The sequence below is a fragment of the Aquila chrysaetos genome, chromosome 23, assembly GCF_900496995.4.
Source record: "Aquila chrysaetos chrysaetos chromosome 23, bAquChr1.4, whole genome shotgun sequence".
Taxonomy (NCBI): Eukaryota; Metazoa; Chordata; class Aves; order Accipitriformes; family Accipitridae; genus Aquila; species Aquila chrysaetos.
Window position 1 is genome coordinate 1,115,341 of NC_044026.1, and position 26,196 is coordinate 1,141,536.

Below are 26,196 nucleotides of genomic sequence, written 5' to 3' on the forward strand. Positions count from 1 at the left end.
AGCAAGTGTGAGCCTAAAGTCTTTAACGCGGCTCGGTGTCATGTCTGATGCAACGCAGTTGCGCTGCCTGTAGCCATGCGCGCCTGCCTTGCAGAGCTGGTCCACCCTAGCCCAGAGGGACCTTCTGGTGATCCTGGGCCTTCCCGGTGGCCCAGCACTGAGGGTTCCCCACCTCCTCCCAAAAGGAGGAGGAAGAGGAGGTGGGGACAGGGTCTGAAGGACTGTGTGAGATGGCATCGAGAGAAGCACGAACAGGCGTGGTGAGTGGTCATAACGATTGACCTTGAAGAGGGAACCTCTGACCAGCACTGGTAGTTCCTATAAGCTTATGTACTCCCAGCCTAAGCAATAGAGCTGTTTCTTAGTAAATCCTTCCCATTGCCAGCTGGTAAAAGTACTGACAAAAACCATGACTGGGTCCTTCAGAGTTTGGGAAATGTAAAATTCTTGATGCACCCATTCCTGTGTCCCCTGTGCTTTAGCCAAGGTCAGAGAGCTGGACTATAAATTTTAAGGTCGAGCCCTTTTTTTTTTCCAGCACAAGGTCTATTATGGCATGCATGGATTGATGGACTGATTTATCACAGACTAATGGATCTTAAAAGGGAACATTTTATCTCTGTTGAAAGGTGATGCGTATCTGTGACCTATCTTTCCTTAGTCCTAACACCTTAGTTTGTTGTTAGGATCAATGCTTCTGGAGGTTGTTTTCTTTGCCATCTTTGTAATTTTTTTCTAAATATGATTTATTTACTCCTTCATTCAAGTTTGAAGGTTTTTCTTTCAGTGAATACAGTCAGATTAACTCCTAGCTGTAAGACTGCTGTAACACAAGTGATGCTGTTTTCGTGTTTTGTATTTTGTACTCTTGGTTAGCTCGTTAACAAATCTTTCTCTGTCAGCTTATATGTTTCAGTAATTTTAAGATTTGTTTTGCATCCTTTCCCTCCAAAAACTGGAAAAGGCCCCTTGCTGAGCCCAGTGCAGAACTCTGTCTGTAGCCACATTTCAACGTGAGGCAGTTTGGGAGCTGGAAACCCAGGAGGAACAGGACACATTTTACAACTTGTCGCAGCTTCTTGTTGCTGTAGCTGTGTCAATCTACTTTCCTGGAGCATCATTCCTACCCACATTCTCTGGATTGACACAAAAACACCAACACCTCCTTTACAGTATTTTCATTGTCTGCTTAGAGTGATGTGGTTTTGTACACAAGATTTCCTGCCTTCTTTTCAGCCCAGATGGAGCTCTGCTATAGACAGTCAGGTCTCTCAGTGTCCTCAATGCTGATGGCACCCTGTATATCAAGCAAGGAGTCATCTTTATAGTCTCACACCCTCATGTCCTTGTGTTCCTTTGAAATTCCTGGCAACGTACACAGCCCACCCTAAGTTACATCCTGGTTATTCAGTAGTCTCAAGACCTACGTGATTGCTGTTGAATAAAATGTTTAAGTTGTTTTCTGGTTCAAACGTACAGCTAAAGTGCTTGCAAACTAAACGTTGGTCTACTATAAAAACTTTTTCTTACTACTGTTTGGCACAACGTGTTAACACCAGCTAACATTGCATAATGAGTTACTGAAATGTGTGGTAAGCAGTGGTTGCATTCTCCATCTGCTGCCTTCTTTCTCTAACATGGCTTTTTAATTAGTGCAATACTGAACAGAATGAATGAAAGTCAGTTATTACAGATGGGAAACAAGACCAAGATGATATTTGGGTAAGAGGCACATTAGAATTTTTCATTGAGACCTAAAAGCCTAGGATTTTTCCTTTTAATTGCTTTCTGAGAAGTTATTGTTCATATAAAGGAAAGAACAATAGTCCTGTACAGCATGGAGAAAATGCTATTCACACTGCATTGGCTGTTTATGTGCACCTTATCTGTGGTCTTTTTAAAGGTTTCCTTCTCCCCTTCACAAACAACAGCTAAAACTGCAAAAAATCATGGTTAAATAATGGAAATTCAGAAAACTAGAGTAGAAAAAAGTATCAAAATTCAAGTGATCTTTTCCTTGGTTTGTCACAGTTAGAGGTGGAAAGAAACTTGCTTTCAGTGTAATAAATAAATGAGTTGTAACTCATGGTGATGCTAAGCAACAACACTTAAAATGTGAAAGCATGTTGTTGACCTTCAAGCCTGAGCTGGGAACTTAAAGAGTTCAAGGAGCTGGGGAAGGTAGGGAAACAAAGTGTTCCACAAGAATTATTTTCGAAGAACTTCACCAAAAAAATCTTGATCTTGGAATACAATGAATTAACAAGACTCATGTAATAAAACTGTTGCATGGGGGAAAAAAAAAAAAATTAACAAAAGAATTCTACGAAATGCTTGCAGGTTTTGAGATGTTAAGAAACAGTAATACTTACCCAAATGTCAAATACTACATCATAGGCAAGCAAGGTCTCATTTTACCTGTCAGGAGCTGAACATGAGATCAGTGCCAGAGGAACGCTTTTTCAGGGCACAGCGCTGCTTTTACTACCGAAGCTATAGACCTGTACTGTTACAAATATAATAAGTAGGCTAGTTAATTTGTATTCAGTTTCTAGGATGATTAGATCTAACCTTTAGCCTTACATTTCTGTTTCGTGGTTATGTAAACCAGCCTGCTCTTGTTCTGTGATCAGTATAGCAGGGAAAGGAAAAATTTGTCCCTCGTACAGCATCTTGTTTATGCCCGTTCCTGTTGAGCGTTCTTCTTTGGCATTGCCTTTTGACCTTAAGCTAAAAACCTTAATTTACAAAATATTAAAAGTCTCCAAAAGTCTGTGTCTGTGAGACTAATTATTTTCACCCTAGTAGTCTCCATATCATTAGTCTTTAAGTCAGGTTAATCCATGTTTGTAAGAGCACTTAGCCTAGATTTTTGGTCCATGTCTTGGGATCTTGAATACTGCTAAAGAGCTACAGTGTAGTCCCATTAAATTTAAGAAAAAGTTTCATCTTTGCATCCAGAAACACATCATGATGATATTTACCACTACCTTTTCTTACGTTATATGCACGTTTCTGTTTTGTTTGTTCAGATCACACTTTCTTACTTTCTTTTCTTTTATATTGTTTAGGTGCAAAAGGTGCAAGAGGATTCCCAGGTGATCCAGGTCCAGTGGGATACCCAGGGCTAAATGGCACACGAGGTGATCCAGGTCGGGAAGGATTCCCAGGTCCTCCAGGTATCTTGAAATAATTTTTCATTCTTTATATACTTTTGACTTCTTCACTACAGTCACTGAAACACAAAAACTTGATTCCAGATACATTTTTGACTTATCTTCCCTTCCACATTCAAACAATAAACTGTTATACAAAACTGCTACTTTTCAAATCCAAAAGGATTTCCTGCAAATTCTATAATGATGAAAAGTAACATAGATGCCAACCTTTTAAAATCTGCTTTATAGTGAAAAATTATAAATGTGACAGTAAAAATTCATTAAGTTCATGTAGAAATAAAGAAATTCAATAACAAGATACTTCAGATTCCAAATGGAATATATTCAGAATAATGATGCAGAAAGCAAGAAAATACTAGTATTAGTATTTCTATTTAACTTTTTCCAACATTACTATAAATTATACTGGACATATCAAAGGCGGAGTACTTGCTACTCACCTTGCCCATAGATGACTGTGTTTCCAAACATTGTTTGCAAGTGTTCAGTGCCTGTCATATTTTATGCTAGTCTGTAATAGGTACATATTAAATCCCAGGGCTTCTGTATCTCTCCAGCAGTTCCAGGACATCCAAGACACATCAATTAATTGCATGTATAGTCGATCTGTTCGTAGATAGTAAGTCAGATGAGCCTAAAATAGTGTTACTGCACACACATATAATAAGCTGTAGTGGGTGTGTTCACAGATCATCAGTCAGTCCAGCAAGAGTTACTGCCAGAAACTACCACTTCCCTGTGGCTGACCAGGTTAATTTGGTCAGAGAAATGGGTACTGAGGGTTTTTTGTAGCACAATTCAGAAGCCATTGATGCATCTTAATTTAGGAGCTCTTTAGAAATTCTCTCCATCTATCTCTTTTCCAAGTCGTAAATCCTCACAGATACCAAAGTGCTGCAAACTGTCCCAAATCCAGTGCCCAGGTGCTGCTTTGCCCTAAGGCAGCACGCGACCTGAAAGTATTCTCTAGGCTCATCTACTGCATCTGTAGTAGCAAAACAGAAGGCAAAAGAAGAGTTGTTGCATGTCCTGGTCAACAGGCGAGGGATGCGTTGTAAAACACGGCTCTGTGCAGCGTAGGGCAGGACCACGCACTTGTACTTCCCCTGCTAAGCTCTGCAGAGTGCTCTAAAAGCTAAATTAGGGCTCCCATACCATACGGCTCCCAGCCCTCAGGGTGGTCAGCACTCAGACCAATTTTCTGCAGTCTTCCATACTGTCTTTCACTGGTGCTTGGACTTAACTTCCAGTCCAGGTCCAGTTTCCCAGTCCACAAGAAGCCTTTCCCCTGTCATTTGTGGTGAGGGGAGCTCGTGCCCTCCCAGTCGTTCACCTAAGGGTGGAGGACGGGGACGGTGGTGTTCCTCCGTCGAGGGCGTGAAGCGCCTGGCGTTGGTGCCTTCAGATGTGTGGGGAACAGCAACAGCGATGACCCATCCGGGCAGCTCCCCCAGGTCTTCCCAGTTTACTAAGATGCATTCGCTTCTCATTTATTCTTTTAAATTTGACTCCCTGAAATGTCTTACCCCTGCTGCATATCAAACCAGGTTTTTGTGTATAGGAACCGGTTTTTTGTCCTTGCAGAATAAGATGTTTATAAAATGCTGCAATAGCTCTGTCAAAATAGTTGCACAGAAGTAACTGTGCTCAGAGCTGTGGCTCTTTCATCACCCAGGCACTAGGTATCCTGAGGGGTCACCTGTAAGTCCTGCCGATTTCCACGTTTGGTCAAATGTTCTTATAAATGCTACGTGGTTTAAAAACATTTGTATAACACTTTGTTTGATTCTACAGGTTTCTGCTAAGAACAAATTACAAACTGAATTGCAAATTACAATAATATAAAAAGCGTTATGATGGTGTATCTAGGATCTGAACTCCAACATTTGTAGCAAACCCTGTGATGCCTCGTCCCTGTTTTATTTATAGGTTTTACTGGGCCCAGGGGAGACAGGGGCCCCAGCGGTCTGCCTGGACTGCAGGGACACCCAGGCCTTCCAGGAAATCCCGGCGCTCCGGGAGCGGCAGGACCGAAGGGCTTTCCTGGTGACGTTTTAGGAGCAGCAGCAGGTTCCCGAGGGGATGTCGGGCTCCCCGGCTTTCCAGGGTTGAAAGGCCTGCCAGGAGAACAAGGAGTACCGGGAGCTAGAGGTAACAGCTACTTCAAATGAAGAAATGTTTGAGTAAGAGCGTGATATAAACGCAGCCAAGTTATAGAGATGTGAGAGTAGTAAGAGACCGTGTTAAGGACGCGTTGGAGGTACTGGTGACCCCAGCATCAAATCCGAGTGCCTGATGATCTCCCATCCCTTCCCCATCTGCCTCGACTGTTACCAATATGCCTGGCACCTCCAAACGCCTTGTGGAGATCCATTGCTTATGACCAGCGCTCCTTCACGTTGCACTGCATGGAATCAGCTACAATAGGATACCAGAGAACCAGATTTTGCTCGTCTTTGTTGTGTTCAGATGTACTGTTAATTTTTCACAGTGTAGTTAAGGGAATGGTGCTGTAGTTGTTATCCTGACTTTTCACTTACGTACTGTGTACTACTGAGATTGTTTCCCATGCCAGATGATGTTTGGATAATACATGGCTTTGCAGAATAGGAAATTGCACCAGTGCAGAATTCGTAAATTTTAACTAGGAGGACATAGGGTTTAGTAAATGTTAATAAGCCATTTTACCTGGTCAGTCTTTGGGCACTCAGGAACAAGAAAAAGATAACATTATATACTTATTCATAACTTCAGGGTGTTCATTTTATTTAATTATTTCACAGAGCTTAAAAAACATGCTAAATTCCCTATAGAAAACAGAGAAAACCATAGCTTCTCTACAAAATCTGAGTTTGTCACTCTGAATTCTGTGGAGGACTTTCAAAAGCACATGTGGGAATTAAGCATCCCCTGCTACACCATTTCAATAGCATTTAGACACATAGTTAAATTTAGGACTGCCGATTACCCCCTTGCCCTGTTGTGGAAGTGAGAAAGGAGTAGTAATTGAGTGACTAACTCAAAGCAAGGAGCTGTATCACAGGACCTTGGTTTGGAGACTCTTCTCATGATTTTCAGTACAAATAAAAAAAGAAAATAAGGGTATCATCTTATGTGAGTTATTTGAAGTGAGGAGAGCTGGTTTCACCTTCAGTAGAGCCCCAGAGTGAAGGAAAGGGATGAAGGCAGCTCTGTGGCACTTGGCAAGTTTGAGAAAAGACATAAGACATCACTGACACCTCTGAAAAGGGGAAGAAATTCAAGGTAAAACATGGATTGAAAAGGAAAAAAAATTGTGTGACTTTGTACCTTCTTTCTAAGCATTTCTGTAGTTTTCAGTAATAATAAGTACAGTGAAAAGAAAAAGCATTACTAGTTTGTCTGATCTTGGTTTATTTTACAGTTCTGACAGAATGGCTCCAAAAAAAGCATGTGAATTTTTGTATGAGTCTTTTTTAGTTTTATGTGAAGTAGCTAGTGATTCCTTGATATTATCTATGCCACTTAAACTACTAGCGCTTCTGAACAGAGAGCTAAAGCCTGTATTCTGTCATTGAGAAAACTCACCTTATGTGACCTCAGTTATAAAGCACACTTAACTGCCATCAAGCCAATGGACCTACACTGATGTAAAACCTGAATAAAGAGAAGCAGATTCACTTGGCCTGGATTTAAGTGCCATGTACTTTTGAGGTCTTGTATGCGGCTGCTTCTCCAATCTGAATGCAAAGCAGGCATTACCTTTTAAATCTTGACACCCCCTTTGCTCTTACATTGTAGAGATGTAAATTTTCACCCAGTGCACTGTCATGTAGAATCAGGGCCTTTTTCCTTAGGAATTTGTATGAATCTTGTAACAATGCCTTGTAACGACCTTACTTGAAAATTTCTGAACAACACAAACCCAGAACCCAGTGTCTGCCTTAAATGTTCCCATTCCTGCCCATCACGTTTTAGAAAAGATATAGAGCATTATTTCAGTGGTTCGGTCACCTCCTTGATTTGATTCTTACAAAGATGTATGTGATAAAGAGAGAGGTCAGGAATTACAGAATTATTGGGGTTAAAAGTGGAAGAGACCTGTTCCATCTATATCCACCTGGTGCCAAATTGTTTCCATTCATTTGAAGGAGCCAGTCAACCTTTCCAATGCAAATAACGAGATCAGTACTGGTAATGTCAATTATTTTAAAACTAATGAGCAGTCTTTTAATTTGCTTTTCCTGCTCTTACTGAATTTTCAGAGGAAAAACATACCCTGAAAGACCAGTGCACACGCAGAAGTGATATGTAGTAATCGGCTCTCTAGATATTTATGCTCTCTAATGCACGATTATGGTATTTTAGGAGCGGACGGTAACCCAGGTTTGCCAGGACCCAAGGGAGATCCAGGGCCGCAAGGTCTCCCTGGTTTGATGGGACTGCCAGGAACCCCAGGAACGCGTGGATTCCCAGGGCCACCAGGAAACCCTGGGCCAGATGGCAGGCCTGGCTCTCAAGGACCTGTTGGTGAGGAAATACCGCGGTCCTGCCTCACTCCTCCCACCAGTTCTCCGCGGCAGGGCAACCGTGTGGTTTCCACAGCGGGAAGTTAAGCTTGGGGCTGTGGCACGTGCCACACTTTAATTCCCAGCCAGGGCGGTGACAGTCGTAGTGCAGACGCTGTGATTGCAGACTGTGCTGGTATCACAGGTGGGAAGCGGGGGGGGGTGGTCCTCGCTAGCAGAGCCGCCGCTTCTCCTTCCATAGCCACCTACCAGGCCGGGTCAGAGCTTGCTGGTGGCGGACTGGGAGAAGGGAGCTACCAGACGGGAGTAGTCTTATGGAAAAGGGGCTTAATTCAAAGAGGAGGAGGTCCTGTTGGGAGTGGGTACAGAACCAAGCTGGTAGCGGACTGGTTTGCATTGATGAGCTGCTTTGCCTTTATAATCATTTCTGCAATTCTTTTCTGGAAAAAAAAAAAAAAAAAAAAAAAAAAAAAATCCTAATTCCGCCCCCCCCCCCCCCCCCCCCCCCCCCAACATGAAGCTGGTGGGATAGCAGTTTTCTCCCTCTTGAGCTACTTTGCATGAAATCATCATGTATGTCCAAACGCTTTTTAATCTCCCTGTTGGCGTGTTCACACGGCAGGTCCACCTGGTGCTAGGGGAGAAGATGGTGAGCAAGGTTTTCCCGGCCCCGTGGGCCTGAAAGGTCTGTCTGGTGACAAAGGTGAAACAGGTTACCCGGGATTACAAGGTGTACCTGGTGTGACCGGTCCCCCCGGCATAAGCGGACTGGCTGGCTTTCCAGGAGATAAAGGTGAGCTCTGGACAGTTGCTTTGAAAAAAAGTAATGTTGCTTACGGCTGTTCTGTGCCGAGACGAACAGGACGTGTTCTCTGCTGGGCTACCTCTGTTTGAAACAGAAGAATTAGCGTCGTGTGCCTCATATATTCCAAAATCACTCTCTGTTTTCCCCTGTGTTGTGCTTGGCAAAATGCTCGCTTGTGACATGCAGCCCTATTGAGAAAGGCAATGGCTGTTTTATTTCTCCTTTTAAAAAATATACAGTATTTACTCTTTTCTCTCTCCAAAAGTCCTTCCCTTGTCCCAGTTGCACTGGCTCTCAGGGAAACTGAAGAGATGTTTCTCCAAACCTTTGCTTTAAAGTTTTTTAAAGCTGGCAGTTGTGTACTGAGCAATGCCAGACACAAGACCTCAATGTTTACTTTTACCAGGATACTAATCTTACATATAGAGATGGTGAGATTCTCACTTGCCAGCCACGAGAATGCTATGTATAATGCAAGTTGTCTACATCATGCAAGGAGTTTCAACAGGATTCCACTCCACTGAAGCCAAGTTAAACACAAAGAGGGGGTGAATGCCTAAAAATGCATGTTGCAATTCCATCAGTTGGAAAGATAGGACTTTCTTCCTTGGACAACTCTGGAGTACTGATCAGCTCTCACTTGGGAGGAATGAAGATCTCTTTGTTAGCATGACCCATGTAAAACAGCGTCCTCTTCTTTAGAAAAGAGGAGCATGGGAATTTTTGGTGAGAAAGGGCCAGGCTGTCCTAGACCCATGATTTGTATCTCTACATGTAGAAAAACGGACTGACTACAAACCTTGTGCGGAACTAGGTGCCTTTCTCTAGCTCGTCTGTAGGAGGGGGGTTGAACTGATGTTTCAGAAGAAGACACTAAGTTCTGGTCATCTCCACAACATCTCCTCTTGGCCAGCTGAGGCAGTTCAGTGTACCCCTGCCCTTCTCTACCTCTCGGAGAGCTTGGGTGCCTGATCTAGAGCTGCAGATTGCCCTAGGCATCACAGCACCCAAAAATAGGTACTGCTTGCTGCACTGAAGTTTTCATACCGTTTTAGTCACGTGTTGCTGGTTAACATTGACTTAGTTTGCAGAAATCTGAGTGAGGTAACAGTTCTCTTCCCGTTCCTTCTTTAAAGGCTCAAAAGGTTCATCTGGCATCGATGGCTTCAAAGGCATGACAGGCCTAAAAGGAAGACCGGGCATCAAGGGAATCAAAGGAGAATTTGGCCCGCACGGGGCTCAGGGCGATAAAGGCTCAGAGGGTGCACGCGGCTCTAAAGGTATTTGCTTATGGATGGTACCAGTGTGTTTGCTTTTCACATCTGGAGAACTATTTTACAAGGACACAAAGACAAAGATGACACATTTTTCACATGGTAAATTTAGCTCCTCCACATTCCTCCACCAATTTCACACATGGGCCTCTGGCCGACAGGCCTGGATTTTAGGCTCAGGGAAAGGTTACTTCTTTGTGAATCTTTATACGTTTAAGGTTGGAGACAGACATCTCATTCAGCTGAGCTCAGATAGTGGCACCTCTGGGCACGTACAAAACTCAACAGGGCCTTTTCCCAAGAAGCATAAGGTGTTTGGGGGAAAAGACTCCGATTTTGCTCCAGTTGCACTGTAAAGGCACTGAAATATTCAGAAAACCAGGCAATTAAGTAGTTAAAAGTGAGAAACATATCAGCTGATATCATCAGTGAAATGAAAACTCTAACTCAGTCCTCTCTTTGCATACAATTATCTTTAAATACATGCTTTACCACAAGGCCGAAATGTTCTTTCTAGGGACCCTGAGATAGGTACTTAAGAAAAAGCAGTCTGCAGTTCAAAGGCTGCAAAACTGTGCTGCCAGTAATTCAGGGGAGGTGTGAGCAAAAGGCAAGTGTGAAAACAGCCCCTGTGAAGAAAAGTGCAAATCTGCTTCTTGGTGAAGAAGTCTAAGACAGTGCATGATCGTAGGAGACAAGTCTGGGTGGCTGGCCTGTCTCTGCATCCCACAAAGAACTAAAGAGTCATACAGTCTATTTGGGTCCTTTCTTCAGGATATTATTTACTGATGTCACTACTAACCTTCAAATCAAGAAAATAACTGGTAACAAATCCAAACGCTTTCTTTCGCCCAAGGCTTTTTGACTGAGAGTTTCCCTTTCAGGGGAAGTAACCTACTTTTCTGTGCTTTCTCCATTGTGCTTTTTGTTTTTGTTATAAACACATGACACCTAACTGATCTGCTGGGAGGTAAATTATCTGTCACAGAGGAGTCTGGGTCCAGCTCCCCAGGGTCATATGTACAAAAGTTTAACTCAGTTTTCGTGTTTTCTTATGCTTGACTGTTCTGCTGACACGTTGTATTGACACTTTTTATGCAAGTGGATTTTCCATAGCTTGTGCAAGATTATCTATTAATCCCTTTTTGCTAAATTCACTCTTCTGTTCACTTTTTCCAACACAGGGCCACTGACTAGCTTTTTGTAACATGGTTGGGTTTTTTACCCTTTAGGTGACCGTGGCGATCAAGGCCCCCCGGGAGAACCCCCAAAGCTCAAGCCCAGCCTGATGTTGGAAGTTAAAGGTGAAAAAGGAGACGTTGGAGAAAGGGGCACGAAGGGATTCTTTGGCTTAAAAGGTCAGTGGTCACAGCAAAACAAAGCAAGCACATTCAGGACTATGGATCGGTGTCTTTTCTCAGTTACCATATTAAATATTCCCCACTCGTCGTACCACTGCGCTGCAGCCCCCCCCCAGCAAAGTCTCTGACAGCGAAAGCTGAGCTCCCGGCTGCGTTTCACGGAGCCACCCCCGAGGAGAGCTGCGTGGGGTTATGTCGTGTGTGTGTGCTGCCTTTTTGTACTAGCGCATCATGGTGCCATGCTAGCAGGAAAACTTCTTGCACACAAGCAACTGCGTGTCAGCCTTCCCAGCTCTAACAGTTTAAGTCTTTATTTTTCTTCTTCCCCGCCTGCAGGTAGCAAGGGAATGCCAGGCGTTCCCGGAAAGACAGGAACTCCAGGGTCCCCTGGGCATCCCAGCTACGTGGCCGGAGTGAAAGGGGACATCGGTGCAAAAGGGCTGACGGGTCTGAAAGGGTACCCTGGTCCAGCCGGCTCTCCTGGCATCAGAGGCTTCCCTGGCAGCACCGGAGGCAGGGTGAGTTCATGCCCGTGAGGGAATAAGGGTATCCTTGTGCCGGGATTCAGCTTCTCTAGGCAGTGGCGTTCACCCCTTGAAATTGTGCTGAACAGATAGAAATGCAATAAAAATGGAATAGATAGATCAAAAAATTTTTGCTCGATCCCTCCAACATTCATTGAGCAGAGTCCTTTCTTTTCTCGTTGGGAGACATCCAAATTTCATGCACCAGCTTTTTGCTGATGAGGACCCAGACAGTTCCTTCTAGGTCCTCGGTCCTGTTGCTGTAGCTGTTGGTAAAATTATTCTCAGCACTGGGCTTACTCTTCCCTTTCTCCCAGGACTGATGGTACCACTGCCAAAAATTACTCACTGTCACGCATCTAACAGTAGAAGAGAAGCGTCTAAGAATCTCAGCTCCTGGAGGGTAATTCACCATGATTCACTTTGGCTGCAAAATAAGTTACACTGGAAGAAATAAACTCTTAAAAAACGCCTGACAGTCAACTCACAGACGTAGTTTATTTAAGAGAGCCAAAAACTACGTTCCTTTCTCAGATAGCTTTGCCCTTAGATTTCAGTAGGACTTTTTCCTAACCAAGGATTGCAGGACTGTCGTGGTTTAACCCCAGCTGGCAGCTAAGCCCCACACAGCAGCTTGCTCACTCCCCCCTGCAGGAGGAGGAGGGGGGGGGAGAATTGGAAGGGTAAAAGTGAGAAAACTCATGGATTGAGTTAAGAACAGTTTAATAATTGAAATAAAATAAAATAGTAATAACAATAATGTAATGAGAAGGCAAATAAAAGAGAGAGAAATAAAACTGGAGACAGACAAGTGATGCAAATGAAAATGATTGCTCACCACCAACTGACTGATGCCCAGCCAGTCCCTGAGCAGCAGCCCCCCCGCCAACCTTCCCCCTAGTTTTATTGCCGAGCATGACATCATATGGTCTGGAATATCCCTTTGGTCAGTTGGGGTCAGCTGTCCCGGCTGCGTCCCCTCCCAACAACTTGTGCCCCCCCAGCCTCCTCCCTGGTGGGGTGGGGTGAGAAGCAGAAAAGGCCTTGGCTTTGTGTAAGCACTGCTCAGCAATAATGAAAACATCCCTGTGTTATCAACACTGTTTCCAGCACAAATCCAAAACCTAGCCCCATACTAGCTACTATGAAGAAAATCAACTCTATCCCAGCCGAAACCAGCACAAGGACTCACTACCATGTATGTGTAATAGGATGTTCTCAATTTCAAACTTGTCCCTTGGTTTGTACTGGTTTGATTTAACTGATGTCAGCCAAATGACTCTATAAAGTACTATGGAAATTCAAAAATGGTAAATTTAATAGCCTTTTTTCAATGTTTCCAAATTGTGCTGCTTGGAAGGTTGAATAAATCCCCACCCTCATTAACTGATACCTGTTTTCAATCATATCATAGGGAGAAAAGGGTATTCCAGGAATTTCAGGCCATTTTGGTACTCCTGGCTCACATGGTGAAATAGGTGAGTTTGTTCTCTGATCTGAGCACTCCTTGTATTCATTACCCATCAAATGTTCAGTCTTCAGAGGGGGTCTTCAGTCTTAAAGAGTCTTTGTACAGTCTTAGAGAATGATATTGTAGATGTGGGAGGCTGTGAAAAGGTTAATACTCTTAACCTCATGCAACATGTACTGTCTATGGATAAATCCATCCATGGCAGGGAGGGTGGCTGTTGTAGAGACTTCATGGTTTTCTTTCTTTAACTTATTCCTCTTTTATTCTAGAAAGATAATAATTACTGAATTTTGCCTCAGAAGTTGCAATTCCTTCAAAACAGGAAATAGAGTTTAAATTAAAGCCTTACTGCTCATGTGTTCATTTTTGCTTAAAATAGGTGAGCGGGGAGATACTATAAACTTACCAGGAACGCCAGGCCTTAAAGGGGACGTTGGTGTGCCAGGCTTAACAGGTATTAATTTCACAGTTGCTCTGGATGTTTTACTTTTCACATAACTGAAGTCCACAGAGGAGGGGAGGGGGAACTTACCGTGGGCTTTCGATGGCTGTTGAACCTGTGCTCTCATGACAGCTCCTGAAGAGGTTCATCTTTTCTTCGCTGAAATGAGTATGTGCTATGTTTACCTCTTCAACTGAAAGTACAGTTATAGCAGTAAACATTTCTATATAATTTTTTGCCATTGATGACAAAAGGAACAATATCAGGCCGTGATGATGGAAGATGGGATAGAAGTCAGGTCAATTTTGGATTGGGTTGGTTAGGTAATGTACTAAAATTTCCCTGCGCATGAAGTACACTTGAACATCAGTGTTATATTCCACATAACTTGGGGAGTACTTTTAAAAACAAATTCAGTGATGGCCAGCATGCTGTAGATGACTACTGATACTCCCAGATTATGCAAGCACCCTGACTAGAAGAATATTTTTATGCGGCAAGACCAGGACCCATTCAGTAACTAACTTCACATTATGCTTGTTATCTTAGGGTCATATACAGATTATGAAAATAATATACTGGTTTTGTGGTTTTCCAGGCACAAGAGGCAGTGCAGGACAAAAAGGCGAAGGCGGTGATCCTGGTTTCCCTGGCATTGAAGGCCTCAAGGGCACACAGGGTATCCCTGGCTCTGTGGGACAGGAAGGTAAAATATTCTTTTTAATGCTCTAAAGAATAAAACTGTTTAAGAAGAGAAAGACAAAAAATCTTTTTTCCCTCGAAAGAAAGTCATTAAGTTTTTTAATATGTTGATCATGCTGTAAGTTGGTAAAGAGCAGTGAAGAGGATGTGGAACTCGTGGTAGTACTTAAGAGGAAATTCCAAAAACTTAACTTGGCTTCATACCAGTTTTACCTTTTTTATAGCGATCATGTGTCTGGTCAAAGTGTTGTATTGCTGGCATACTCGGGTATTCTAATGCTGTCTCAGTACCACAACGAGATGGGCTTTGAGGTGCTGTTTTCTGCCATAAATGAAGTCAGTATTCCCCAGGACCCAGTAACCCCCAGTTACTCAGGAGCCTTTGAGCCAGGCTCGTTGCCCGACTGCACAAGAGTACCGGGGAACCGAAGTCAGGTTCGACTCTGGCTGAATCATAAACTTGGGGCTTAAGAACGTGTCTTATTGCAGGACGATCATGAAAATGTTCTTTCAGAGCAGTTGCTCCACATTTCTCATATAATTATAGGGCTTAGAAACTCCAGCCAAGACTGGAGCAGTTTCGGTAGGTACCTCACTGGGAAACAGTCCTTGTCCGATCAGCTTTCCAGTTGGAAAGGCAAAACAGATGGCAGCAGAAGAGGAACCTGAGGTGAACATAAATGAAATTACTTATTGTAACTGGCAATAGAAGTAAAATTATCATTTCAGTAGGAGGAGCCCACTGTGTTTCTTAGGTTGTCAGAAACCCGAAGTTGGTAATGAATGGTTCTGTTACACCTTGCCTCTCCTACCTTTGCTCTCTTTAGTTTTCTTCCACTTGGATGAGTGGTGCAGTGTCATACAATGACATTAGGAGGGGAAAGCCTTCGTATTGCCACCTGGGAGAATGGAGGTAGCCCAAGTCCGTGTTTTGGGCTATCGGTTTTAAGGACACTCATGAGCAATGATTCATCGTTGTTGCGCAGGTTTGCCAGGACTGGTCGGCCCCCCAGGGCAGCAAGGAAGCCCCGGGACACCTGGATTTCAGGGTGAAAGAGGAACTCCCGGCTGGCCTGGCTTACCGGGACAAGCAGGTATTTGTACAGCTTCAGCTATTCAGTCATTTCAGTGTTAGCACTTCCTATTGTTCCTTTGGGGTAAAGAAGAAGAAAGGGGGCTTTTTGCCATTCAGAGTGGCAGAGTTCCTTCTAGTAAACATTTATTCCTCATAAGGTCCAGGTGCATTAACCAAGACCCATGTGGTTGCTTTCTGATTTATGGCTTCTGAAGGACTGGTGTCTACCGAGCTCACTTTAACTGCTGATGACCTCCCTCAACCAGGAAAGCAGTTTTCAGGAAACATTTTCATTTTTTGTGACAGTTGGGAAGAAAAAACAAAAGATTATGTAAAACGCAGCAAGAGTAGTGATATACAGTAGTAGAATATTATGATGTGGCATTAGATAGCAAACAATATACTTGTCCTACATCATCATCAAAAACTGCGAACTGATCCAACGTCTGGTTTTAAGGATAAATGACACATGGCTCAGACAGAATTCTGCTATCAAAATATAGGTGATAATTTAAAATGAAGCTGGTTGTATCACAGAAGCTCATTGGTTGCCACCTAATTCCTTAATATATTAAGTAAGCAGATTTTTTTCTGCAGTACAGCCAGAAGTTGCCCTGCTTTTAGTAAGATTCATCTATCTGAATCTGCATCAAATCTAAGCTAATACGGTTATGAAGGCTGCCTTTATAGGCAGTGGAGAGACAGACACTTATTTTTGTGAAGGTTCAATTGTGCTCCAGAGCTCTGGCCACTCATTAGGGATACCTGTCTAGCTTTAACATCACGCTTAACACTTTGACAGGTACAAATAGATAGGATAAATTTTACTTGTAACAGCAGCAGCAGCAGCTATTAGATGTTTTGTTGTTTTTTTTTAAATGAGGCAGTGTGAATTTCTCCTGAAGAGAGCTTCATTATAATCACATTTAGAGCCTACAATTATGCCATAATTGTCTTGGTTTGAGGATTTTGGAAAACTAAATGGTTATTAACAAAATTGTGGCAGCAAGACTGGAACGAATGGCATGCCACCAGATGGATCAGAGATATTTAAAAAAAAAACTGGCTTAGTGAGTTTATTGGATAATAACAAAATTTGCCAATCACAAAACCATGGTGTGGTGTATTTCATAATAAGCTTATTGTAATGAATTAATTTGCATATAATACACAAGATTTTAACACAGAATAGTATTTATTCAAGCGTTTGAATTTTTTGCCTAGGAATATAAACAGACTCATAGAAACTATTGTGATAATCATGAATGTAATTTTAAAACAGGCTTGCCTGGCTTAAGAGGAATCAGTGGACTGCATGGTTTACCGGGCACTAAGGGCTTACCAGGATCGCCAGGTAAGTGAGACTCTTATTCTGCCTCTTCACAGGCACAACGTTGTGCTGGCTGCAAGTCTGGTCGGTGAGATCTTTGCAATGTGACTTTAACTGTGTCATCCAAAGCCCAATGTGGAATTTGCTTCGTTATTGTGGGCTCTGGCAAACAACTTCATACACTGTGGGCTGCCACACAGATGGGTTAGAACACAGCTTCCAATCATAATTTCTTTCCTCTTATTAAGTTAAAGCCTCAAGGCCTTTTTTTTTCCCCATTATGGGCCATTTTTTCAACAAGCCATTACAGACTCATGTATTTAGTGAATCCACATGCTCTATATATGTACGTTACCATGCTGATACGATGTTACACACGGAAACATTCAGCTTCCCTCTTTATTTTGTACAACTCCACAACAGGTCCAGATGGCTATGGCTCTGCAGGTTTCCCAGGTGCCGTGGGTGACAAAGGGGAAGCGGGAGAGCCCAGCAGAGTGGAGGGCAGCCGAGGACCTCCGGGTCAGAAGGGAGACAGAGGCGTTCCAGGTTTGTATTCCGGAGAATGGGATCTACTTATTATTTGTTCCAGCAGTGGGCGTTACAGGTGTCACAAAATGCAGTATAGTTTGGGCAGCTGTACAGGAGAGCTCCCGAGGTGGGGAAGGTCACCGTGCGGAGTTTGAGCTGCGGCTCAGCCAGCCCTTGCTCAGGAACAGCGATGGGTATGGCCCAGTGCTGGACAAGCCGCGGCTCCAGGACAGCCTGGGTCCGTCCCCACGGTAGCAGCACCTCGTAGCACGCACCGAGCTCAGCACCCTGCAAGTGCCAGAGGCTGCTCTCAGCCATCAGCTCCCAGAATACTTTTAATGAAGCTCCAGTTACACAAATGCAATGGCTTTTCTTTCTTTTTGTTGCAAATCCACCAATGTTTACCGTTCTTCTGAAAGCCTCACTGTCTGTCAATGTGCGATAGTCCCACTGATCCCTTCTGGGCATTATTCCCATGCCCAGCACCATCAGCCCTCGCGCAATGGAAGCGTATGGCCTTCCCACTCAAACCCACCTTGTTGTAGTGAGCTGTGCTTATCAGCAGTTCTTCTTCCATCAGGGAGCCACCAGACTGATGTTATGGATGAATCAATTACAGGGAGGGGGTTTAAAAAGTTTTCCAACATTTTGGCCCTGAAAGGATTAAGGACTAGCATAGGTATAAAACCTTACTGCCTTTGCCTACTTGGTCCAATGGCTCATTCCTATTCTTTTGTGTTACGCTTTGTTGTTGCTAACATGCTGTGCCATCTCAAACGCCATTCAGAGATTTATTATCAAGCATTGGAAGAAACAGCTATTTCACATACCTCGTTCATGTTTGTTTGTCAGATTTAAATACTATTACTTTTTTTAAATGAACAAACAAAATGGGCTTTGTGGCTTCCTGACAATTTGAATCTACTTAAAAGAATAATCTGTTATTGGTGGGCCAGATTTTTGGCCATTTAACACTTTTCATCTACAGAGAACTTCTTGGATTCAAACTTTTGGTTTTAACTGACTCCAGAAAACCCTAAGTGTCTGTGACCCCTGACTCCACAGGACACAGAAGAACAAAGCTGCTTTCTTGTCTGCTTCAATATACCTAGGATATTTTGAGTACTTCCGATCTTGAAATATTTTACCTGGCAGACAAGACTATTAGCATTCCACACCGTGAGATGTAATTAGCTATCCAGAGAGCTTTGGCACAGAACTAGTATTTGGTTCTTTTAAGAAAAACCTCCACAACATCATCTGAAAAGATAAAACAAAAATCAGTGGGAACTGCAGGTGTTTTCCATTTTGAAAATCCCATTCTTTATACTTAGTCTAAGGTGAGTCCTTATAATTGCAACTGTGCGTTTTCTTTGCAGTGCTGATCATTTCTTCTCTTCCTTTCAGGAGTGCACGGGCCCTTTGGCATTCCTGGGCAGGAAGGATTTCCAGGGCCTCCTGGGATTTCAAATATATCAGGATATCCTGGTGATAAAGGCTCCCCAGGTCTAGACGGTGTGCCAGGTAATTCATGCCTTGTTCCCCTCAGACAACAATAAAAGATTAAGTACAAGGTTGTGCCCTCAGGCAACAATAGAAGATTAAGTACTGGGTTAGAAACAGCAGTCATTATTACTTCTGTGTTGATTCAGTAGAATATCCCTACTAAACACAGCACTAAAGTGCATGAATAATTGTTGGACAGAACTAATGGTACATAAGATAACAGGGACAGACCTCTTGAAAGCAGAAGGCAGTTCCTCCAGGTCATCCTGATGGAAGGGTTTGATTTTCATGCAAATAACAGATTTAATCATCCAGAATTCTCTTAACAACTTTCAGAAGCATTATGCTAATTTACTACTTCAAAAACTGAGGTCTGTGGCAGGCTTGCAAGTCTACAGAATACTTTCTTAATCACTTACAAAATTTTCCTATGTGAAATTACCATGCAAACTAAGTTACAATGGGAAGCATTAGCTCTTCTCTCTAAAAGTCCATGCTATAAGCCTGCCTCTCTCACACATATGAAAAAGCCACTCTGTCTATATTTAGAGGATGATATACCTGTTGCTTATTGCACTGCGCAATCATTTCAAACTGTAGTGCCACTGTGAAGTGCTTGGAGCAGAAGTTGCAGGTGTCCCACTATCATCTTTATATGATGCATGGAAATTTTTATGTAAACTCAGCAAAAACTTGACAACAGGCAAACCAGCTGAAAACCAACAAAATACCTAAGTTTCCAAATGGAAAGAGAATGTTAGTTGGCCTAACTCCGCATACTGATTCCCACTCCCCAGGCAGTCACTGGATAAAAAAAATAAAAACAGAAGCAATCAGGAGGGTGGGAACAGGAACACCATCTCCCAGCCAAAATGGTGGCTCGCTCTTACTTTGCCACATGCATCTTATATTCATATCCATACGTGATCCAACTTCAACAGGCAGCATGAGGGGTGCCCCACTCAAAACCCTAGTTAGTAAATCCCTCTCTCCTTGGAAACAAGGTCCAAATGTCTTCTTAGGCAGCAGAAATAAGTGATGAGAAGCCTGCTGGGTTTAGGTTCAAGCAGTATGTAATTCTGGAAAAAGAAGCTGTTCCCCTAACTCCCAAGACAGCATGAAGTAGTTATTTGTATCCAGATGTTCAGCTGAAGCACTAAGATACACAGAACAGTAAGTCCTTGGCTTATTTACCAGCTGGCACAGAGTCAGGTACTCACTGCTCTCTGATTTCTCTCTAGTTACTTGGAGAATTTAGGATGAAGCAGGGAGGCACCTAGTGAAGTGGGGCATTTGCTGAGGAAGGAGTAGCTCATTGGAGGCTGTATCTCAGCAGGTACCCCACTTCCACTGAAATCTTGCTTGAGATGACACTGTGCTTTGTGGGAGCTTCATGCTCTAATTCTTCCGCCACCACAGCCAGCCTGAGAGCAGGCACAGGAACACTGAATAAGTCTATTGGGGAGCTAAGCATTGGCTCCCTGCTTCAATTAAGGAAATAAAACCTGATGGGATACAATTAGATAGTACTGTTATTTTCCCCTGAGCCCAGGTCTCAAGTATAAGCAGATTGCAACCTCTGTGTGCTCTGAACAGGTTATCCAGGACTACAGGGGCAGCCTGGAATACCAGCTCCACCAGGAAGCAAAGGAGAAAGTGGACAAACAGGTGTGAGTGGACAGACCGGCCCAAAAGGAAGCAGAGGTGATCCTGGACCAGCAGGCAGACCTGGCGTTCCCGGGTATCCCGGACCAAAAGGTAAGGATGGGAACTGCTGGTCTTGGCCGGGAGCCCGGGAACCTCCTATGCTACAGCAGCTTTAGTAACACCGCTTTTCCGCTCGCTTGATCTGTGCTGGAATGCAGTAATGCCAACTGTCATTTTTCATTAAAGGTCGTAAGGGTGAACAAGGTGTCATCGGCTTTATGGGCACAGTAGGATTTCCAGGTGATCTGGGACCTGTCGGACCCAAGGGGGATAGAGGAGTAACTGGTGAGTAAGTGCAGTCAGATGCATGACTCCTTTCTAAACTCCACAGAGCTGACCTAACTGGCCCTGCTTTGAGCAGGAGGTTGGGCTAGATGACCTCTGGAGTCCTCTCCAACCTGCATGTCTGTGTGTGACCCCTGGCAAATTCCAGGGGACAGATGCCTAAATTTAACATGCGTAGTCAACTTTGTGCCTTTATGAATTTATTTTGTATGAGGTGCCAACTCCAAAATCAGAGCCACTTTTGGAGTTAAAAAAAAGAAGAATTCCTGATCTAAACTAATCCTCCAGAGTAGACATACTGGATATTTAGAAATATCTTTAAAATCCCTCCATCTATACCACCATGTATTTGGGTCTCCTGAAGCCCACTAAAAGATGGTTCTGCACCTCAGAGAGCTGTTGGCTGTTTGGGGGGAACTTCCCAGCTTCCTCTGTCATAAATGAGGGAGCAGGAGCATTATTCATTTTCTTCTGCTTATCTATCTGTGTGCTGTCCAAGAGAAAACAATCCCCATACTCACACACATTCCCCCAGTATAATAAATATAGCTGCTATACCCAAGGTGGGGAGTTGCAGACCACAGTCCCTCTCTCACATGTGCAGCCAAGTAACAGCAACATATCTGTAGATGAAAGCACGTTAAGGAAAATACAGGGCGGGGGTTAATCACACTATCTCATCTTGCTTCTAATCACAGGCTTTCAGGGCCCTCCAGGCTCTCCTGGGCTGCCCCCTCTTCCTCCAAGGCTGGTTGCTGAGCAAGGTTCACCAGGTCCCCGTGGAAGTATAGGACCTCAAGGAAGCCCAGGAGATATGGGACCTCAGGGTCCACCAGGCGATCCAGGTAGGAGTCGCACACTCGGAGTGAAAGCTCAGTTCCCCTTAGCAGAGTGAGGCCACCAGAGCACTGCTTTGGCTCTCTTCTACTTTAAATTCTGAAGTCAGAGAGGAGTCAAATTTTGGTCTTTCAAAGCCAGGGCTTGGCTTTCCTCCTCCTCCTAGAATTCAGAACATAAGCAAACCAGGAGAAAACTTCAACAACACTCACATAGCCAAACATCAGATACGGATCTCACTTAAATCAAGACTGAATGTCTTTGGTGGAAATGCACACATCCTTGTGGGTGTACTGTCAACCCAGAGAACGTAGCAGCAGTGATGCGTGGCCCTGATGCAGTGCACCTCTTGCTACTAGCCTCATCAGAGATGCATGGTGGTAGCAAGAGTGAAAGATTAGGGTTGTGGGGCTCATGTAGTCTTGATCCCAGCAACCTTTTCCAATGAAGTCAGTGCTCTTTGCCTGTGGAAGAACCACAGGATCTTGCCTTTAGTGTAAATTGGTAAACCTGGCAGATAGGACCACACATATGCAAGTAAAGCACATGTTAACAAAGTGTGTAGCATGTTGATATCTCTGCAGTCACTGTGCTTATAACCATTGTTGGTGCAAGGTTTCAGAGGCTCACCTGGAGAGCCAGGACTCCAGGGCAGGGGTGGCCTTCCAGCTCCTCCCGGCTCCAGAGGTGAACAAGGAGCAGCAGGGTTTCAGGGTCCGGTGGGATCTGAAGGTAAGAGATGTTGCACAGCACTCTTCCCTGTTTTGCTGCCATAAATTGTTCTGTAGTTACTACATCACTGGATGGGGAGGAGGGGAGGAGAGAGAAAGTTTGTCTTCACAGCTTCTTCACAAGGGACAACTCACTTTCAACAGAGATGTCTTAAAGCACTATTTTCAGAATAAGTTTTGATAGATGTAGATGTCAGTCCGCTCATGTGAGTGAGCTTGTTTTGATCTGAGTATTTTTATATTGGTTTTCTCTTAAGTATTTCAGCCTAGTGATTTACTAACAGTTACATTCATGGACATGAATGGTTGGGTAGGTGATATTTAGATAGATGATGTTATGGGAATGTATTTGTAAAAGAAATACCTGTGTCCTTATCCAATCAAAGAGCAGAACAATTACTATCTTAATTAGCTAAGTACACAGAGAAAAAGGTATTTGCAGAGCATAGTTTTAACCTTATGAAGCAAATGCAAGCAACTCAAAAACCACTGGTTAATCTTGGACTAAGAAAACATTTTAAAGGAAAAATATGCTCATCTGTATTGTACGAAGTATGCTCAAATTCATCAGAACTTTGTATGTGACTTTCTCTGGCTCTGATAGTGAAATACATCATCTTAGAAATGAGGGAGCCTGATCCAGCACCAATCTACTTCAAAAGCAACTGCTATAATCCTAGAACTACAGCCCTTTTAATAATAACTTACTGTAAGAAGAGGCCTCATGCAATTAAGCTTTGTTTGTCAGCAGCTTAGCATCAGAGCATTTATGGGAGCACAAAACTAAGTTGTATTATTTCTTCCCCCCCTGCCTCTTCTAAGGTCAGCCAGGCCGCCCCGGTAGCCCTGGGCTGCCAGGCATGCCGGGTCGCAGCGTTAGCATGGGCTACCTGCTGGTGAAGCACAGCCAGTCCGATCAAGAGCCAATGTGCCCAGTTGGCATGAACAAACTCTGGAGTGGATACAGCCTACTGTACTTTGAAGGACAAGAGAAAGCACACAACCAGGATCTAGGTACGTGCAGGTATTGTTGGCAGTAGCCTCAATTCCATCTCTCCGGCTGAAAACAACAAAACCAAAAAATAAATAGAACTTGGAGAAAGCTGGGACTTTGCCAAACAGGCTTAGGAAACACCAAAATGAGAAGATAAAAACTGTATGTCTGCATAGAGTGCCCCTGAGAGAGCTCCTGGAGTCATTAGTGTTGTTCAAGAGGACCTGTAAAGCCAGCGAAACATTCTGGACTGCAGGGTTTTACTGGCATGTGCTTAGGAAGGAGCAGGAAACTGAAAATCTGCATTGTCTTCTGTGAGAATGATTGCCATAATTTTTTTTTTTTTTCCCTTCTTTTTTAACAGGGCTGGCCGGCTCATGTTTGGCTCGTTTTAGTACTATGCCATTCCTCTACTGTAACCCTGGGGATATTTGTTATTATGCAAGTCGAAATGATAAATCCTACTGGCTCTCAACTACAGCACCTCTTCCAATGATGCCTGTGGCAGAAGAAGACATCAGGCCATATATCAGTCGCTGCTCAGTTTGTGAGGCTCCAGCTGTGGCAATCGCTGTCCATAGCCAAGAAGCTTCTATTCCTCACTGCCCTGAAGGCTGGCGCAGTTTGTGGATCGGATATTCCTTCCTTATGGTATTTGTTCTCCAGTGTCACATTTTGTGTAGCACTGGGTTTTAAGTTTGAGTCTAGATACTAGGAAGGCTGCTTTGTTTTGGAGCCAGCAGCACCAAAACCATGCATCATACTGGGGAACTGGGGAACTACAAAACTAGTTTCTAGGAAGCAGAAGAGGAGAAACAAAATTTCTGTGAATTGCAGAGAAAATTGCCTCTTGTCAGAATAGCATCTGGAGTCCTTACTTTATGTACAAAATAGTGCTTTGGAGCAGAATACAGGGACAGCTGTGGATTAACAAATAAAATTGCACTGAGGTGCGACAGTAGCCTATAAAGCGTTTTCACAGCTAAAGATTGGGAGTTACTTATGTACATGACTATTAAGAAGCTGATCTGGAGAAAAAAAAACCCAAAACTTTTCCTTGTCTTTTGGAAACTTAAAGTCATTCACATTTGGTTGAAGATTTAGAAGCCAAAGTCTTTCACCTAGTCTGGGAAGAGAGACAGCCTCCTGTTTTTAAAATTAAACTTCAGTGTTGCATCTCTAATGGCAACAAGAGCTGAGCTGTATATCCCATGACTTATAGGATCTCTTAGATCTTGTGATCTTATAATTAGGAAATGGGATGCTATAGAAAAGTTTAGCATTAGGTGTGCAGTGTAAGACCTACTGAGGGGGCTGACCTGCTCTTCTTGCAAGACTGTAGAGAAAGATCATGTAAGCACCGGAGGGCTTAACACAGTAAAGAGCAGCTAGAATGTGTTAGTGAATGATCTGACAGATACTCATTTTTCTGACTTGCTTGATGTACATGGGAGTCAAAACCTGCAACAGAATGCCCATGTTGTAAACTCATTAAAGACTGGACTGAATGCTGAAGTAAACAGGGTTGGGAAAAAAAAAAGATTTCTCTGGCAGAAAACATCATAGAAGAACAATAGTCAATCTTACCCACAAACCATTTGTTTGTCAAAAGCCAAAAACTTATTTTCTGGAAAATTTAAGGTAAAGGAAATCTGATATTTTTCATTTAGTTACAGAAAAAAAAAAACAAAAAAACACAAAACATGTTTTGAGAGGGCAGGTCAAATTTTTGACCAGCCCTGTGTTTGACTTTTGTTTTGCTTCTATAAAAAGCCCTGATGCCAATCTCATAGTTACTTCACAAGAATTCCAAGGATTAACTAAATGTTTGCAAAGCCCTGTGCAAACACTGAGCATTGTTAAGAGCAAAGTTGTTACCTTAGCAAGAATCTTTTGCCAGGACAAAGTCTGCCAGCACCAAGGAACACACAGCAAGAAGAGTTCGCATTCTCCCAGCTAGCGTTCGGAGCAAATGAAGTGTTTGGCGTGCACATTTTTGCTTCTCAGGCAACTATGGAAGAAGTACAGCACACTTGTGTTTATCTCAGAGCACATATTGTTCTACTTCCTTGGCTGAAATTTGTCACCTCCTTCCCCTAAGGTACAATGATGGAGTGAGTCACAGACTCCTGCCCAAACAGCTGTAGAAGCCAGGAAGATTTCATGTAGCAAGGGCACTCCACTACCATCCATCCTATAGAGGCAGACTGGCGTAAGCCTTGCAGAAGGATGAGAGGCCGTGGCCAATACAAGAAGAGATATTACAGGCATAGAGTTGGAGCTTGTACACTGAGTGGAGGAATGCCAGGGCTCAAATAGCACGTGCAGTTTCTACTAAGTGCTTTCCAGCTCCAACTGCAGGGGCCTCAAAGCTGTAATAGTTTTAATAGTTTATGCTGCTTTGTACCAACTTTGTTCTTGTAGAGGGATGCTAGAAGGGTTTTGCTCCTGAACGTCATAGCTTAGCAAATCTTGCAAATTTGTAAGAAAGACAGCTGGTAGGCTGCAGGTTTGGGGGGGGGGGGGGGGGGGGGTATGGGAGGAGGGAGTTGCTGGTGGTTTTGTTTTGGGTTTTTTTGTTTTTTTTAAATCTATCTAAACCTCAACCTGTAACACCAGCCAGAGATCAGAGTCCTTTACTCTGTTAAAAGGTGGGCACTTCTGTGACTCATTTATACGAACACAGTGGGCCTCTCACAGCATAAACCAAGCCAGTTACAGCTTGCACTTTTATAGTATGGTGTTTATAAAACATAGGCAGGCAAACATATTGGATGTGCCCAGATTTCTCCTGCCATTTACAAAACTACTTTATTTTCCAGCTGCTTTCTTTTATATTGCAAATTCCTTCAGTTTTTAACAAAAAATTAAACAGCTTCACTTAAAAATGCAGCTGTACAGCTCTTAAAGGGACAGAGGAAATGCCTGGTTTGT

At 43.3% G+C, this 26,196-nt stretch overlaps 1 protein-coding gene and 1 long non-coding RNA gene across 4 annotated transcripts in view; one reads left to right on the forward strand and one right to left on the reverse strand.

Moving 5' to 3' along the window:
* The window catches only part of COL4A2 (collagen type IV alpha 2 chain), a 145,614-nt gene that overhangs the window by 116,996 nt on the left and 2,422 nt on the right, over positions 1-26,196 (forward strand). For both annotated transcript variants that reach the window (XM_029998713.1, XM_029998712.1), the window contains exons 28-47: positions 3,072-3,179; positions 5,109-5,330; positions 7,527-7,688; positions 8,310-8,480; positions 9,629-9,772; positions 10,999-11,124; positions 11,464-11,645; positions 13,066-13,129; positions 13,502-13,576; positions 14,163-14,270; positions 15,253-15,360; positions 16,624-16,695; positions 17,095-17,220; positions 18,610-18,726; positions 20,305-20,466; positions 20,602-20,700; positions 21,399-21,545; positions 22,153-22,269; positions 23,091-23,282; positions 23,627-23,913. In XM_029998713.1, the coding sequence (XP_029854573.1) occupies positions 3,072-3,179; positions 5,109-5,330; positions 7,527-7,688; positions 8,310-8,480; positions 9,629-9,772; positions 10,999-11,124; positions 11,464-11,645; positions 13,066-13,129; positions 13,502-13,576; positions 14,163-14,270; positions 15,253-15,360; positions 16,624-16,695; positions 17,095-17,220; positions 18,610-18,726; positions 20,305-20,466; positions 20,602-20,700; positions 21,399-21,545; positions 22,153-22,269; positions 23,091-23,282; positions 23,627-23,913 (2,789 nt within the window). The remainder of the gene's footprint in view (positions 1-3,071; positions 3,180-5,108; positions 5,331-7,526; positions 7,689-8,309; positions 8,481-9,628; positions 9,773-10,998; positions 11,125-11,463; positions 11,646-13,065; positions 13,130-13,501; positions 13,577-14,162; positions 14,271-15,252; positions 15,361-16,623; positions 16,696-17,094; positions 17,221-18,609; positions 18,727-20,304; positions 20,467-20,601; positions 20,701-21,398; positions 21,546-22,152; positions 22,270-23,090; positions 23,283-23,626; positions 23,914-26,196) is intronic.
* LOC121232550 lies at positions 21,541-25,178 on the reverse strand. 2 transcript variants are annotated; one of them, XR_005931186.1, is made up of 3 exons: positions 25,141-25,178; positions 22,168-22,336; positions 21,541-22,001 (listed from the first exon to the last, which is right to left on the reverse strand). It is a non-coding gene; the product is annotated as an uncharacterized LOC121232550 (long non-coding RNA). The 2 variants fall into 2 exon arrangements; XR_005931185.1 differs by lacking the exon at positions 25,141-25,178 and adding an exon at positions 22,977-23,010.